At 38.7% G+C, this 17,210-nt stretch overlaps 1 protein-coding gene across 1 annotated transcript; it reads right to left on the bottom strand.

Moving 5' to 3' along the window:
• Positions 1-4,563: 4,563 nt before the first annotated feature.
• Positions 4,564-9,870, bottom strand: LOC143889632 (alpha-terpineol synthase, chloroplastic-like). Its single transcript, XM_077393909.1, has 7 exons — positions 9,612-9,870; positions 8,963-9,224; positions 8,509-8,884; positions 5,907-6,125; positions 5,654-5,792; positions 5,061-5,309; positions 4,564-4,976 (listed from the first exon to the last, which is right to left on the bottom strand). Exons 1-7 carry the CDS (start codon positions 9,840-9,842, stop codon positions 4,680-4,682), a joined length of 1,773 nt encoding a protein of 590 aa, XP_077250024.1. The 5' UTR covers positions 9,843-9,870; the 3' UTR covers positions 4,564-4,679.
• Positions 9,871-17,210: the final 7,340 nt, after the last annotated feature.

Raw genomic sequence — 17,210 nt, forward strand, 5'->3', positions numbered from 1 at the left:
ATCATCAAGTTTGGAATGTACAACTTTTCCCAAAAAGGACATGTCATCAAATGTGGAATGACACACAACAACTGTAAACATCATCGAAACATATCAAGTGCCTATCTTGGCCCAAAGGGAGATTCGAAGATTCAAAATAACATGGATGTAGGTTAAGTCCTGTCTATACAGACTTTAACCCCATCTCCCCCACAGTTTTGATGGGGTTAAGGGATTCGATCTTTGTTCACTCCCTTGGCGAGGGCACACTTAAGGAATTAATCCTTAACTGGGTCAGTGGAATGTCCATAACCATAATCAGAATATTTATCTCCTCTGTTTTCATTTGCAACTGAAGCTAGAGCATAAAGTTCCAATTCAACTTCCACACAACAGCAGTAGATTTGCTGTCCCTTGATTCTGATCCCTATGATACATCAGACTATTCTTCCACGATAAGTGGATGGCCACCATAGTTTTGAGCATACTCTTGAGTACTCGAAAGAGATCTCATCAGCCTCATAAGGGCAGCCGATGCTCATGGCCAGGATTGCTAGTCTAAAGACTCATCATGGCAACTGTAAAGGCTATGTCTGGCCTAGTGCAACACATAACATACATGAGACTACCAATCAGTTTAGAATAATCTAACTGATTCACACTGTCTCTTCCTTAGAGATCAGCTTCTTGGTATAATTAAAATGGTGTCTCAATCGGTTTGCACTCACTGCATCCTCAAAATGAAAGTATGTTTTTTTTTTTTTTCATATAATGGGCTAGGCCAAGGGCGATTCCTTGCCTTTCAAAAACTTACTTTCGTACCAAGAATGGTGTTAACAACACCGAGGTCTTTTCATGTCGAATTATTTACCCAAGGTTAGTTTCACATTACTCACCACAGAGAGAGATTGGAAACAAGAATCAACATCTACATATAAGCAAATAATCATGACCTTATTTGACACAAAATGATAGTAAAAGCATTTATCAGAGTAATTGATCAGAAAACCCAAAGCTCTTTACTACTTTGTCAAATTTTTGATGTCACAATTTAGGTGTTTGATTAAGACCATAACAAAATTTTGTATAAGCACATACAAATATCTACTTACAGCCCATAGTCTTAGCCCTTTTTGGCAAATCGACTAGCTGTCAAGTTAAATTTTCTGACAGAGAGCTCATTTAATCATGAATGGCTTCTGCCCATAACAAAGAGTCCCTAGATCTCATCACTTCCTGATAGGATGATGGATCATTCTCCAAAGGGTAGGTGACAAAGTCCTCACCAAAATTCTTGGGTACTCTACCACATATAAATGAAGTGCATATACCAAAATAATAGTAACTACTTTAACATCTTATAAAGTTAGTTGTTTACCTGAAGAAAGGGCCAAGTTCACAGTACCAGTGTGAGTGACCTCCATGTCTGCTCCACTAGCCACTGTACCAGTCTCCTTTACTTCGATAACACCAGTGAAAATTTTCTTTGAGTTGTGAGCATGACAAATGGCTTCTGTATCCGACCACCAATTTGAAGAAGTACTGGCCCTTTTTTTTTTCAACATGGTAGTGAAACTTTTAGGCTCAGCCTTATCTACCAACATAGTAGCTTCCTTATATGGTGTGTCCAAACGATTAACGTTTGACCATCTCAAAGGGAATTACAGTCTTGTCCATTTTAGTCTAATTTACCAAAATAAAATATGGAAAGAGTGCACCTGATTTGCGAAGCGCGATAACCAAATAAGAATAACCAAGTCGCGAACCAAATCCAAACTCGAATCCGAGATATCCAAGATGAAGCCCAACAGCAAGAGATTACCACCAAGGGAAAAACCCAAACCCAACCTATTGGGATTTACAGGGGGTGAACCAAGAACAAAGAACCAGCCAAGGCGAAACCCGAGGCGAGGGTTGTTCAGACTATCCAACTGTCGGCAAAACTAGTTGGCAAGAACTGGTCTAAAACCAGTTGCAAATCCCAAAACAGATTGGCCTTCTGTATAACTCGCGATTTACAAAGTTGTTATCTTGTAAATCCTGTCCAGATTTCTCGCCAGAAATAGCCCTGCGAAAAAAAAATCGGCAAAACCAACGAGAAAGGGACCCGACGGCAAGAAGTACCGGCCACAAGAATCCACACCAAACCCAACTGCTGCTGTTCGGTCGGCCTCCAAGGATAAGCAGTTTTAGGCCACCAGAACTTGCAGCCACAAGCAGGGATTCAGACACCAAATTAATTTTGACCCAAATCAACAGATACCCAAATTTGTATCGTCAAGATGGGTTTCATCCCAAAAACAAAATTCCAGAGTGAGATAGAGAGAAGAACCCAAAGATCAACTGCCGTGAGAAAGGGTTCCGAGATAATCCCCAAATCCGAGGGAGGTTTGCTTCCCCTGTGTGTGTAATTGTTTGATTCCAGCGAGAATCAACCGGCGGTTGTATAGTGTCGTCTCAGATTTCTCACCCAAAATGGGAGAAGAAATCCGATCATTGGGACTAATCTGAGAATCTTTCTCCCAATTCTCGATCTGGGTATTCAAAATCCTTGAATGAAAATCCATCCCTTCACCCACCTCTTCTCTATCCTTCACACACATGGTCTCTCTGCCCAGATTAGAAAAAGCCAAAAAGGGAGGACAGAAATATTGATGAAGCCAAAGAAGATTCTACAAATATCTTAAAAATCTTTTAATGGGTGATTTGCAGGTGGGAAAGAAATTCGTCTCTCTTCTTTCTTTTTAAGCTTCTTGCAGGTGGGAAAGAAAGATTGAAGATCTGCCCAAAATTCACCATCTCTGTGTGAATCCGTGACCTAAGCCGATGTGGGAGTTTAGAACCCTCGTTGATGTTTTCTCCGGCAAAGAGGGTTCTTCACGACCGATAATAGCACGCCCAAATCGATTCTTGTGTGCTATAATCTCATGCCCAAATTAGGGTTTAAACCTAATGCTTCAAGATTGTTAGAGTAATTAGTTCAAGCAAGAGGTTGCTTGAAGCATTACACCCATGGTATCTAGTTTGGAATACCAAGTTTGTTGCCTCCAGCCCCTACATATATTAGATACACTAGGGTTTTAATAGGTTAGTGGGCTCTAGCCCAAATAGGCCCACTACACCGGTCAATTATCTTTTTGGGCTTATATTAGAACATACATGGGTTATATTATATACCCAACACCTTCTTAAGAATTCTTCTAGTTCTAATGGATCCAAAAACTATTCGACATGAATTGTTACATTCAGTTCATACACAGTAAGATGTAGAGACATTGAGAATAAGATTGTTACATTCAGTTCCTACATAGTAAGATGCGGAGACATTGAAATTAAGAAACTGTTACATTCAATTCCTGTATTGCAACTTGATGTTTCTTAATTTCAATGTCTCTGCATCTTACTGTGTGATATAGAGTTCTGCTTGGATTGGTCGAGCCTATAGAAAGCACTTTTTTGGGATCATTACACATTTTGTTGAGTGGAGATTGAGTTAAAAGTGTGGAGCTGAGCTATAAGCTCAAGGAGGCGATCGTTTCCCTACATGGAACTATGGAAGAGTCCTTGAAAGCTTCATGGCATTCCATCACTTTCATCTTTGAATTTTCCGGTGTTCTAGAAACTCTTTGTCATGTTTTATGGGGCATGTTAAAATATAATATTGTGCTCATTTCTTTCATTCTAATACCACTTATTTTTCGGGGTTCTGTCATCGCATTACTAAGAAGAGAATGAATATGGATCAGATATGTTTGTAATTCTGATAATCTGAAGAACTGCTGGATTGCATGGTCTTTACAAACATCCATAGTTGAGTCCTGGGAGTTTCATTAGCACAGTACAAAATGTTAATCCTAACGAATTCAAGGGAGTTTTCATCCTTGTCTTAGATACAAATTCTCTGCATACTTCATCAAAATTTTCAGAAACATTCCCATCGGTTTGCCTTGTGCTCTGATTTTGAGTGTGATTCCTACTATTTTGCGACGCATACTTTGATGGGGCAGGGCCCGCCAGTTTACACCCATACATAGCATGGGTCCGGGTTACTAGTGAGTGTGTGTGTGTGTAGGGAAAACTGTTTCTGAGGTTGAGGTCAAAAACAGTGTGGGCCCACATTTTTTGGGGTGATCCAATGCATTCATTTGAAAGACCCCTACATAGATAGGGTGTTCACAAAAACAAAGGTGGTTAGGATCATCCTAACCCTTCCATTTGTGGAGGGAAAAATGGGCAGATTTGTGGAGAAACAGTATATGTCCATTTTCCCTCCACTTTTGGATGGGTTAGGATGGTCCTATGGACATGATTTTTGGTACACACCCTATCTATGTGAGGTCTATTCAAATGAATGCTTTGGATCACTCCAAAAATGTGACCCCACTTGAGTTTTTGATGCTTGAGTTCAGAAAGCCATCAGAGCTCGAGCTCAGAAATTGTTTTCCCATATGTGTGTGTGTAACTATAGATTTGTTCTATTGGATATGGATTTTTTCCTTCTGCCAATGAGCGTATTTTTCCATATAAATATTCTTGTCAGTCCACAACATAAAATGGGTTTTAAATAATTATAAAGGCAAAGTCTATTTCAATCTCTTTATTGCAAGTTCATAATCATATAAATAATGTTACATTAATATATCATCCGATATCTACTATTAAGAAATTGATAATCATCTATATAGACCAAATAAGACTTCTTATTCCTTAATCGAAATGGGTTCAACCAGCAATGATCTGAATCGCTCTTCAGTCTCTTTATCTGGGGAACCAAATCCATCACCAAATTCATAATAGCATTGGGACATCCTTGCAAGATCCAATGCAGCATTGATTAGAGATTCAGGAAGGGAACAGGAGAAAGATTCTTTATTCAACTTCTTCCATGTACCACTAATTAGACCTCTTATATGTTCACGAGCAACTTCCTCTGTTGCACCTGTTTCGTGCATGTAACATTGGATCGATTTGGGAACATCACCTCTTGCTAGCTCGTCCTATAATGTTGAAAAAATTATAAATATACAATTAAGTCGGCGAATTAAATAGTGCAACATAGAAGCTAAGTATAGGCAATTTACCGTTGAAGTCCCCCAATCATCCCAAAGTCGAAGAATCATCGACGACCAGCGTAAAAGGTTAGAATACTTGTCTATGCAATCAAGTGCATCATTTGTTATCTTTGTTTTCGCTGATAAATAAGCATGGGCTAGCACAACTGGTCCTGATATTGAAATCCAGGCATTGCTTAGATACTCATCAAGTGTCGGCGTATATCCATTGCAATACCATTTTGCCTCCACAAGGTATGCTTTACATAAATCTGCCCACTAAATTAAATAAAACCTCTCATTAGATATCTTAAACACAAATTGGGCGCGCATGATAATGAAATTACTTTTAAAATGAGGGTGTACGAATCCTAGTCAACTCGATGCGGTTTGTTCTAGTAGTTAGTTGCCCGACCGAGTAGACAATTGAGGCAGTCACAGCAGGAGAGTCAAAGGTGTTTTGATTAACGTTGAGGGAAACATTCGGACTTGAACAAGAACTCATCCATATTGAAGGGACTAGAATCTAGTGAGTTAACAATGGCTTGGAGGAGTTTTGAAATTACAGTTGAATTGTCAAAGAGTGAAAATTAACTTGATAAGGGAAAGAATGAATGCACTACCAGTTTCTTCAGGTGCCTTGTGATTTCCAATCCTTGTTCTTTTAGGACCACATAAGCCATTTCGTTGGTAGTGTTGAAGAGAGCCATAAAACATTTCTTCATGTACTCTGGAAGTTTTTCCAAAGAGTTAACATCCCATCTGCAAAAAGTACATCAAATGTTTGATATATTAGAATTTGACAAGTATTGTAGGGTCCTGGAATATTGGCAAACTCTCTAGTTGAGATCCCAAATATACATACAAACTCTCTACCTGTCAACAACATCAGTAAAGAGCTCCAATTCTTCTATTGAGCCATAGACATCATAGACATCATCAATGGTTGTTATTAGTTGATTAACTTTTGTAACCACTTCTCTACTGTATCCAAATTCTGGTTTTGACATGGTTCCAAGAGCCCATAAGAAGCACTCCAGCAAACGGTCTCTAGAAAAGCTCAACTGCTTACCAAGTCCCAAATTCTTCCACCACCTATGAGTTAAGAGCAACAGAAAAAGACAAATGTGACATGTATACAGAAATGATATCAGCACCAGTGTGTTGATAATAACTTCCCTCTTTTTTAGGCCGTCATTAATTTAGGGAGATGATATTTTCACTCCCCCTGCATTAAGTGCACACTCCTCTTATAACCTGATTTGATGTGAAAAGTGGGCAACTTTATGTCAAATCATGTTATAAGGGGGGGGGGGGGATATCATCACCCTTAATTTATTGTCGGTCAATTAATTTTTAGTGATTTCTATAAGGGAAATTATACCCCCCACGGTTAACGCTTTCTAAGCCTGGCAACAGGGCGGGGCTGGGCTGGGCCGGATGTTGCATTCCTTGTCCCCGTCCCCGCTTCGGGGATGGCGGGGAATCCCCGTTCCGCTTCGCGGGGAATATCTAATCCCCATCCCCGCCCCGCCCCTATCCTGGACTAAAAATCCTCTACTCAAAAAAGGTTTTTAACGCCCATAAAAGGAAAAAGACAAGTTGTGTTTGTGCACTTATCAAAATATGGTAGTGCCAATATCACTAGCCTAAAAGAAATATTTACTGTTAACAAAAAAATACCAAAACATTACTAAAATAAGTGGATATTGATAATGGCTTGCATATTAAAATGGGGCGGGGCGGGGCCATCTCCACCCTCATCGCCGCCCCTGTCCCCGCTTTCGAGAATATTTTAAGTCCACGTCCCCGCTCCAAGTCGGAGAATCCCCGCCCCGTGTGGGGCGGATCCCCGTTTTCACTGGTGAAATTACCAGCCCTAACGCTTTCTGTGAGAATGGTTTACTGCTTGAGGATAAATTCACCCCCTTTAACGTTTTTCTTTGCCTTTAAAACTTAACGAATAACGTTAAAGGGGGAATTTTATCCGTAGAGGGGGGAGGGGAATATCCTTCCCCTTTCTATCATCCTCTAAATAGAAAATTGTCAATGAAGATGGGAGTGTGATTATTGCAAATTAGCAATTATGGACAAAGCCATTTCGCAGCCCCTCTTTTCTAAGACACAAGAGCCAACTCTCAAATTTTCTTATCCATTTCACTCATAAGAGTTGGCAATTTGACATCCGTTAGATGTATACGGAAATGATATCAGCACCAGTGTACTGATGATAAAGCCCCACTAGTTTTTTCAGACCGTCATTGATTGGCCATGCATAACTTTTTTGGATTTCTATCATCTGCCAATAGCCAACTAGAACATTGCTAAAAGCTTGTTAAAAAAGATGGGAGTGTGATTATTGCAATAATGGACAATGGCATTTTGTGGCCCCTCTTTTTTTACAAGACAAAAGCCAACTCACCTCAAATTGTCTTATCTGTTTAACTCATATGAGTTGGCCCTTTTTAGGGGTGCAACTCGGGTCGGGTCGGGTCGGGTTGCCAAGGCCTCAACCCTCACCTAACCTGAAATTAAATTGGGTTGGCTTTTCCCAACCCAACCCGAGAAAATGACAACATATAACCCGAGCCAAAGGTTGAACCGTCGGGTTCGGGTTGAGCCCGACCCAAGTTGCACCCCTAGCCCTTTTCTCCCAAAAAGAAAAGGCTGCAAATTGCTTTTGCAAAGTTACCTAGACACTCCCATATTTACGCAAAGTCATGGAAAGCTAATTAAAAAAGAATAAAACAAGGACAATGATAAATTCGCACCCCTGCAGTACGCATACGCTCGCTTATAGCGTGATTTGACGTCAAAAAGTGTTAAAGTTAAGCACTGGTTCACGTCAAATCATGGTATAAGGGGTGCGTATGCAAACTGCAGGGGGTATGAATTCATCATTGCCCTAAAACAAAGTAAATAGTGCAATAATCATAACTAATATGGTACTGTAGATATCAGTCCCCTATCTATAATTTAGAGAAATTATAGGGTGCCCAAGCATCGAGTCCTGTGTAGGCAGTATGACAAAAGTACAGCCTTTGATATTTGATACAACTGCAGCTTACTTTTTGGATCAAATATCAAGGGCCGTGATCCCGACACTAGACTTCATGTTCAGGGACCATATAAAATCTCCATAGTTTATAATTAAATAAAGCCCAGCCGCGAAATGCCTTCTACGAAATGCCTTCTCCATTAACAAGTTGGGTGGTTTGACATGCGACATACCAGCCGCGAAATGCCTTTTGCGATGGACGCTAGCAATTCCCATTTAAGTAATATATATATATATATATATATATATATATATGTGTATATATACATATATATATGTATGTATATATATATTTGTATGTATATATATATATATATATATATATATTTGTATCTATGTATGGATGTATATGTATCTGAGAGAGAGAGAGAGAGAGAGAGAGAGAGAGTTGTACAAGGGTGATATTTCATATGTGCTTACCTAGACACAGCTTTAATATTGGTCTGGTATGTAGCCTGCCCCATGTTGTAATCCAGCTTAGCAAACTGAAATAAGAAAGGGTTCATGTCTTTTTCTCCAACATATGTTTCTATGTACCACCTAGCCTGTAACCTTGGCATCCTCCAATGGAAAGGAAGCTCCAAGGCATGCTCGACACGCCTTTTCAAGTCTTGATCTAACTTCTTCTCTTTGAAATCCTTGAGATACCTAATCGTGAATGCTTTGGCCTCGTCCAAGACTATCTCCCCTTCGAAACCTAGGTATGAAGCTTCGTACAAGCTCAACATACCCTCTATATCCTCACAAAGTGATGCCACTAAGTTGCCTTTCTCGTCCATGAAGCCATTGAAAACGTCTGTTTCTCACGAAAAATACAAACTTCAGGGATTACAACAAGTTTAGAAAAACTGTTATGGCATGAGAGTAAATTTACCTGGTGAGACTTCAAACCCATGTTGTCTAAGGAGCCCAAATCGGAGAGCTGTTGCGTAGAGATCGCCCTCCATCCTCATGCTGCTTTCATCGGTGGATATGTTACCTAAAGCTTCCTTAAACTCATTCTTGAAGTGATATCCCACACCAAGGCGTTGAAGGGTATCAATCAGCTTCAATTGAGCTAAGGGTTGGTCCACTCTTTTGAGCAAACGCCTCACATCTTCCTTCATCTTCTCGATTTGTCTCTCGTACATATGAACCTATAAAGATTAGAGAGAAAATTGGATTTACTGGCTATGCAAGAATGATTACACAAAACCCTAATGAATGTTTATATAGAGCAATTAAAGTATAAACATAAAAAGATAGTAAGGAAAGTATGAAAATAGATCAATGAAGATTATTCTTATCTAGACAAGTATCGTAATCTATCCTAGGTAATTAAACTAACATTGGATGATCGAATGGCCAGATCTTACCAAATCTAATATATTCTAACATGCCCCACAAAACATGTGATTGAAAATTGACATACGTTTGATTACAATAAATTTAGATCTGGTACTATAATATGGCATAATGAACGGAAAAATAAGTGTAAATCCTTCGCATCAACGATAGAAAATACTATGAATTTCAATAATTACTGTGTAATCACTCTTTAGTGACTGAATGAAGTCATAATCCCCAACACTTTTTGAGTAATTTGCTGATCGTCGATTAATGGTCGTCTCCAACATATGGGTGCTTAGACTGCATGTAATCTTCATAGCCATGTGTGCATTTCTCCTAGCTGGAGCTGTAGGTGAAGGCAGAAGAGAAGGTAGCAAGCGTGAGAAGGAGCAAGGGTTGGAGAGAGAGATGAGAGAAAGAGCCATCTTAGTTGAGCTATAATTGTAAGAAGAATGATGAGGATCTTTATACCCTCTTCCGATCCCTGTCATATGTATGTATGTAACACGTGAAATAAAAATGTGGTTATAAAAAAAAATGGTTGTTTTAACATGCGCTCCTCAAGGTGGACCTACCAAGGGAGATGGAATCACAAGCTTGGTAGGGCCATAGAGAGTGTGCCAATGAGACAGGTTTTATCAATGGTGGAAAGCATCTTTTGAGGTCCTTCTGGAATCAAACAAAAGTCCTGTTTGGGATGGTTGAAGTTCCTCCTCCCTTCTCCGAAGGAGTAAAGAATTTTATAGACTCATTGAAAATCCGATGTAGGGGGGTCCCAAGTTATACTAGATTGGAAACACAATGAGGAGGGAGAATATGGTTGTTTTAAGAAATAGAATCTACCAATTTAAAACCTTTAAACCGATTTTAAGATTAAGAGATCAAGAATTAATATTCAAGCATACAAGTTAAATCTAATGGTGCAATGCAAATAAAAGAGCAAAGAGATAGAAAGATTACACCCGAGATTTAAAGTGGTTCGGTCCTCAAATCCGAGGCCTACTCCACTCCACCAACCAAACCCGTTGATGGCTTCACTATTTGATCTTCTTAACCTTGGCGAAGATCGAATGCCAATTACAATAGCTTTAACTTTGGTGGCTATCCTCACCCCAATAGCTTTAACCTTGGTGGCTATTCTCACCACGGAGAATGGGCTTCGCTTCTCCGAATACTCGCCCGAATACAACACTCGAAGGTTGAAAGAAAGAAATGAAAAATCCCTCACAAGGGTTACAAAATGGATGTACAACTTTAACCTTTGTGGCTATTCTCACCACGGAGAATGGGCTTCGCTTCTCCGAATACTCGCCCGAATACAACACTCGAAGGTTGAAAGAAAGAAATGAAAAATCCCTCACAAGGGTTACAAAATGGATGTACAAATTTGAGCCTATGATCCAAATCCTAAAGATGGTGATGAGAGGCACAATTGAAGTTTGATTTACTCTTGGATATTCAAATGAAGTTTTAGAGTGTTAGGATTGATGGTTTGTATGTTTAGAACACCCATATTTATAGGAAAACCAAAATATGACCGTTCAATGGCATTGAGGTAATTCTAGCAAAATTCCAAACGGCTCTTTTTCAGACCGTTGGAGTGTTCTCGGAGTTCCGAGAAAAAATCTCGGAGTTCCGGGAATCCTAACAGAAGATGAAAATGATCTACTGGACCTTTTCTCGGAGTTCCGAGAATAATTCTCGGAGTTCCGAGAAAAACTCTCGGAGTTCCGAGAAGCCTATGCAGAGCAGATTTTCAATTCTGTTTTGGGCTTCCAATTCTCAACCATGATGGGATTGCTATGAGGGTTCCAAGGTGTTGGAACTCCACAAATACAATCACTTGTTTATTTAGGGTGTGTGAGATTAACTTAATTATGCCTCTAAAAGCCTAATCTAGGTTTGGATCAAATACATTCTAAAAGACAAAAAATGGTCTTCAATATGAATTTCTTCATGTCTTCAAGTCTTCATGACTTCTTGCTTGATGACTTTGGCCTTCCAATTGGTGGTCCAATGTGAGCTTCTTGGCCTTCAATCCAAGCATCCTTGATCTTACTTTATCATAATCTACAACTTAGACATTCAAACACATTAGTGATAAAAGATCACTTGTGTATTGGAATCATCAAAACAAGATGGGAATGCCAAGGTGAAAACCATTGGGCTTACACTCATTGAACGAGGCAAGTTTTTGTGCTTAGTTGATGTGGGACTATTCATTTTTCACTTTTCATTGGAAAAGGTGTCAGACCCATGCGATTAGGTGCACGCCGACTTTCCCTTGTACATGGATGTTTTCTAAGGAATTTTGAAATGAGACGGGGGCTCAAGTTTGTGTTGGGCTCAGGGCTTACCAGATCTAATATATTCTAACATGCCCCACAAAAAATGTGATTGAAAATTGACATACGTTTGATTACAATAAATTTAGATCTGGTACTATAATATGGCATAATGAACGGAAAAATCAATGTAAATCCTTCGCATCAACGATAGAAAATAATATGAATTGCAATAATTACTGTGTAATCACTCTTTAGTGACTGAATGAAGTTATACTACAAATCCATTGCATCATTGTTAGAAAACACCATGGAGTGCAATAATAACCGTGTAATCACTCTTTAGTGACTGAATGAAGTCATAATCCCCAAAGCTTTGTGGGTAATTTGCTGATCGACGATTAATCGTCTCCTCAAACGTTTGGGTGGTTAGAGTGCATGTGATGTGCTTAGCCATATTTACAGTTCTTCGAGGTATAGTTGAATGTAGAAGAGAAGGTGGCAGCCGTGAGAAGGAGCATGGGATGGCGAGTGAAAGTATAGGGAGCGCCATCTTATTCAAAGCTATGATTGTGAGAATAATGGTGAGATTAGTTATACCCTCCTCCATCTCATGTAACACGAGATATTTCTCCAAAGACAAAATTTTGCTTTATGGGAAGTCCTGGTTTGCTTACAATCAACAAGCATGGCGTGTGGTAGTAAAACGGAGAAAAAGACTTATCACATCTATCAATAGTTAGTCATGTTTCATGTTTTTTTTTTTTTTTGAAACTTGGGAATGAATAAACTCGCGCGATCTCTAAAAAAAAATATCCTGTCGGCAAACATGGTAATATAATACCCTGAAGATTACACTAAATGTTTAAAAGGACTACATTGGTTAAAGGAAATGATATATTTACCCCCCTTTTTACACTTGCTATAGCCCCCTTCAGTGTAAAAGAGTAGTCATTAGTACACTAGAGAGGCCTGACCCTAGTAAAAATAGTTAATCCTTTTTTTGAGGTAAAGTAAATTGGGATTGAACCTGCGACCTCAAGGTTGAGGAACAAATAATCAACCATTAAAGCTACAAGCCCAACCCCAACCCTTGGTTTTATGTCCATTTTACGCGGAAAAAGAAACAAACGGAGCCTAAGGAAAACAATCATCGTACGGATAGATCAATTGCCACATGTAATGAGGTGATATCAGCCATGGATATTGCTGGCCATCACAATTTGGCCTGTTGCCGTTGCTCCCACTCTAATCACATGATAAGCATTTAAGATAGATATATCTGTAAACACGCGTTTTTCCCCCCTTTCCTCTAACACTAATCAAAGCCACAATGCCCTTGACTTTGCCGTTATTTACGAAACCATACCCACTCTTCTTTTAAGTGTAGTTAGGAGTGGAGTTAGGAGGTTGGAGTTGGAGTGGTTTGACTTCCTTCCTCCCTGAGATTTGTCTTTCTTGTTATTCTTGTTTTATTTTCTTGTAATTTTGGTTGAGGCCCACCTCGGTCCCCTTCCTTTTTAATGAATTCATCTTGCCATTTCAAAAAAAAAAAGACTGAACTTCACAATCGGAAAGTGGGCGGATAGGGGTTTTTTTTGGTGACTTTATCAGCCCCAGGAAAAAAAGGGAGATGATTTTTCACCCTCCTGTAGGATTATGCGCCCCTCTGTTAATGTGATTTGACTTAAAAAAGCATTAAAGTCTGCCACAATTCACTTCAAATGAAACAATGTTTTATTTTGGGATTTTTTCCGTAATTGTCATGTATTCATGCATTTTCTTTATAGTTTTTTCCGTAGTTGTCATATAAAGCTCTTTCAATACTTTTTTTCCTAGTCTTTTTACTTTCAAGCCATTTTTCCGTAACTTTTGTCCAAAACTTAGGACTTACGGCATCATTATTATTCACTAATGATTTTTATTATGCTTGCCACCTTTGCAGAAGTGGTACTTCGGTGCAATTTTCACCACGTCAAGAATAAGGCAAATCTCTCAAAAAGTCACAGAAATGGCTAACATCAAAGGATGGGCGAAAAGTAGCCTTTGGCGAAGGTGGCTAGCGAATACCTATAAAAACAGTAAAAATCTTAAAAATTCACGAAAATTTTTTTTTACCAAAAAAAGGGGTGACCCACAGGTCGACCTGGCCCGTACGAGCCTGGTGCGGGTCCAACATTCGTGACCCGTAAATTTTACCAGGTCATTTTGACCCTGCCCGGCCCACTCGTTTGCTAGGTCTACTGTTTGGGTTGCAGGAAACACATTTTTGAGGAAAATATTTTCTTAGGATTTTTTTATTTCCATAATTTAGAAGGACATGATAAATTTAGAGATATATTTATAAATTAAAGGTCCTTGTAAATAAAGCTTGGATGGTGGCGGCTCAAGTCACTTTTTTTCACGTGTAATCAAGGAATGGAAAAGAATGAAATTTTATGAACCTTTTTCTTTTTCGAAGTTTTCCAAAAATTTCATCCAATCCAAAATGGGCCTTTGGGAATTCTTCTAACAAATTTCTATTGTTGCATCTGCCTACGAAAATTGATCTCTGCCTGTTTGGATTGAGATAAAACATTTTTGATGGAAATTTGTTTCATAGGATTTTTTTTTGTTTCATTTTGTTTCTATTAGTTAGTGAGAAATTGATGCCGGATGGGCATGCGATCGATAACGGCGATGATGATTGATGATTTGAAGAAAAAAATAACAAAAGATAATTGTGGTGCTCAAAAGCTAACCCACATTGGAGGGAAACTCCATGAAAAAAATATAAAAACACCTTTTATCCACAAGAAAAGAACCCTTTTCATTCAATACTTTAATTGTCAAAAAAACCAAGATCTTCTCCATTACATTGAGTTTAAATAGGCTAATGAGATCCTTATTCTAACTTTGGAAACTAAAAACAAGCAAAGAAAGTAGCAACTCTAATCTAGGTGTAAAGATCTTACATAATTTTGCATTGAAAAATTAAATAGAAAATAAAAGCTGTTTTAGATCTCATTCCTATTGGGTACTAATTAAAAAGTAATTTATTACTATTTAGCTAGACTTAAGAAAAGAATCTGCTAAATTATTAAACTAACAAAGGCTAGTTTCCTAAATCTAAATCCCACGGATTGGCACTTGTTGCCATGGTTGGTAACTTGGTAAAATGAAACTGATATCTTTTAGGTAATGATTGAAATGGTAACTTCCAAATACCGAATGATAAAATTGCAAAGCAAGATGCCCTGCATCTGACTCCTCTTCTTGAAAAAACTCGACCACGAGTTCCAATTTGAATTATGAGTAAAGGATATGAGTTGCCATGGTAGCATAACTTCTCGCGCCTACCTCGAACTGAAGTCCTTTCCAACGAATCAAATACTTCCATCGTGCTATTAATCTGGCATTTTTGGGTGAGCGATGGTACTTGATTTGACTTGAAAACTTGCTCTCGATTGCTCGTTGAATCGAGGTTGTTGAGGTAGAAAGAACCCGTCACTATTCTCAACGGATGGCCAATCATCGACGTGGGGCCGATCTTTGTCCTTCACATGATAGTTATGCTTGTTTACATAGCCCTTTGACTCTTGGAAGCGTTCCCTCAAGGCCTTGAATTTACACTTAAGGTCTTGCAAAGCTCCCTCCTTTCCGAGGCGCAACTCACGTTCTTCATTTAATTGGCGTGTCAAATTTTTTACCTGACATTCCAATTTGCTATCGGTGATCTTTAGATCTTCCATTGGTGGATTTTGATGCTCACGTGAACGATGCCGAGTGATTCGATTTCTCCAGGCTTGTTGAATGACATATGTAGCCCATTTGATTCGCAAGTAATTGTCACGGGCAATTTTCTGACGAACCCAACTTTGAATAATAGTGACAGAATTAACTTGACTTCGGTATTCCTTCTTAGTCCGGTACATTCGCCATGTCTTTTGAATTGTAAGGCATGCGGTTTTTCTTCTAGCAAAGTCCTTGGCCTTTTGGGCTTTTTGGTTACGCACTTTTCTAGCCTGAAAATCTATGGCATGTTGATACGTTACCGGTGCAAACATTTTTAAGAAATGACCACGTACCTCCTCCCAATTATCGAATGGTGGTCTTCTCAATTTGCGCCGCTCTTGCTCCATGAGTATCCATAAAGATTTGGCGCGACTTGCTATAGTCTCCTTGGCATACCAAATCAAATATTTTTGGCTCAGTCCGTATGGCTCGCAACACGTCTTGATAGCCTCGATCCAAGTAGTGCACTCATACTCAGTATCACCATAAAAGATAGGAATTTCACCCAGTTACAATTGCTTCATCGATTAGATAATCATCGCCTTCCTGGATCCACAGTAGATAAAACTCCCGCAGAGCCTAGCTTTGATACCAATTGACGCCGGATGGGCGTGCGATCGATAACGGCGATGATGATCCGAAAAAAATAACAAAAGATAATTGTGGTGCTCAAAAGCTAACCCATGTTGGAGGGAAACTCTAAGAAAGAAGTCTAAAAACACCTTTTCTCCACAATAAAAGAACCCTCTTCATTCAATACTTTAATTGTCAAAAAAACCAAGATCTTCTCCATTACATTGAGTTTAAATAGGCTAATGAGATCCTTATTCTAACTTTGGAAACTAAAAACAAACAAAGAAAGTAGCAACTCTAATCTAGGTGTAAAGATCTTACATAATTTTGCATTGAAAAATTAAATAGAAAATAAAAGTTGTTTTAGATCTCATTCCTATCGGGTACTAATTAAAAAGTAATTTATTACTATTTAGCTAGACTTAAGAAAGGAATCTGCTAAATTATTAAACTAACAAAGGCTAGTTTCCTAAATATAAATCCCACGGATTGGCACTTGTTGCCATGGTTGGTAACTTGGTAAAATGAAACCGATATCTTTTAGGTAATGATTGAAATGGTAACTTCCTAATTCCGAATGGTAAAATTGGAAAGCAAGATGCACTGCATCAGAAATGTTGTGATTATGGCTGATTTAGAGGAATATTATTATAAATTGAAGGTTCATCTAAATAAAACTTGAACTGCACCAGTTCTAGTTACTTTTTCATGTGTAACCAAACACTGGAAAAGGAGGAAATTTTGGGAAAAAAATTCTTTTCCAAACTTTTCCTGAAAATTCCTGCCATCCAAAAATGGCCTAAAAGAATTAATTTTGCTTGTTTCATAGTAACAACTTAGTACTGCTTACAGTAAAATTTTTTTGCTTGTTATAAAAGACTTGGGATTCATTAAATAGTTAATATCATCTAATCACGGCAATTCATCTGGACTTTCATGATATTTGTGTGTGAGAGAGAGAGAGAGAGAGAGAGAGAGAGTTAACATGAGCTTTTAACTATAGATAATTGAGTGTTTTCTAGCCAAGGCTGAGGAGAATTTCTAGCCTCTTTGGGGAAAGTTCTTGGTGGCTTTGAGGGGAAGATGTGGAGGAGAGTAAGGAGAGCTCCTTGACTATAAGGATGTACTTTCCCTCTCTACCTTTCTACTTTACATTTCAAG

This window comes from Tasmannia lanceolata, unplaced genomic scaffold (genome assembly GCF_043159265.1).
Source record: "Tasmannia lanceolata isolate RefF3 unplaced genomic scaffold, GAP_Taslan_0.1 ptg000013l, whole genome shotgun sequence".
Taxonomy (NCBI): domain Eukaryota; kingdom Viridiplantae; phylum Streptophyta; class Magnoliopsida; order Canellales; family Winteraceae; genus Tasmannia; species Tasmannia lanceolata.

Coding starts and splice junctions, on each gene's coding strand:
- LOC143889632 (XM_077393909.1), bottom strand. CDS start 9,842: ATGGCTCTTTCTCTCATCTCTCTCTCCAACCCTTGCTCCTTCTCACGC. Junction 9,225..9,611: donor CACTAAAGAGTGATTACACA/GTAATTATTGAA, acceptor TAATCTTTATAG/GTTCATATGTACGAGAGACA. Junction 4,977..5,060: donor ATGATTGGGGGACTTCAACG/GTAAATTGCCTA, acceptor TCAACATTATAG/GACGAGCTAGCAAGAGGTGA.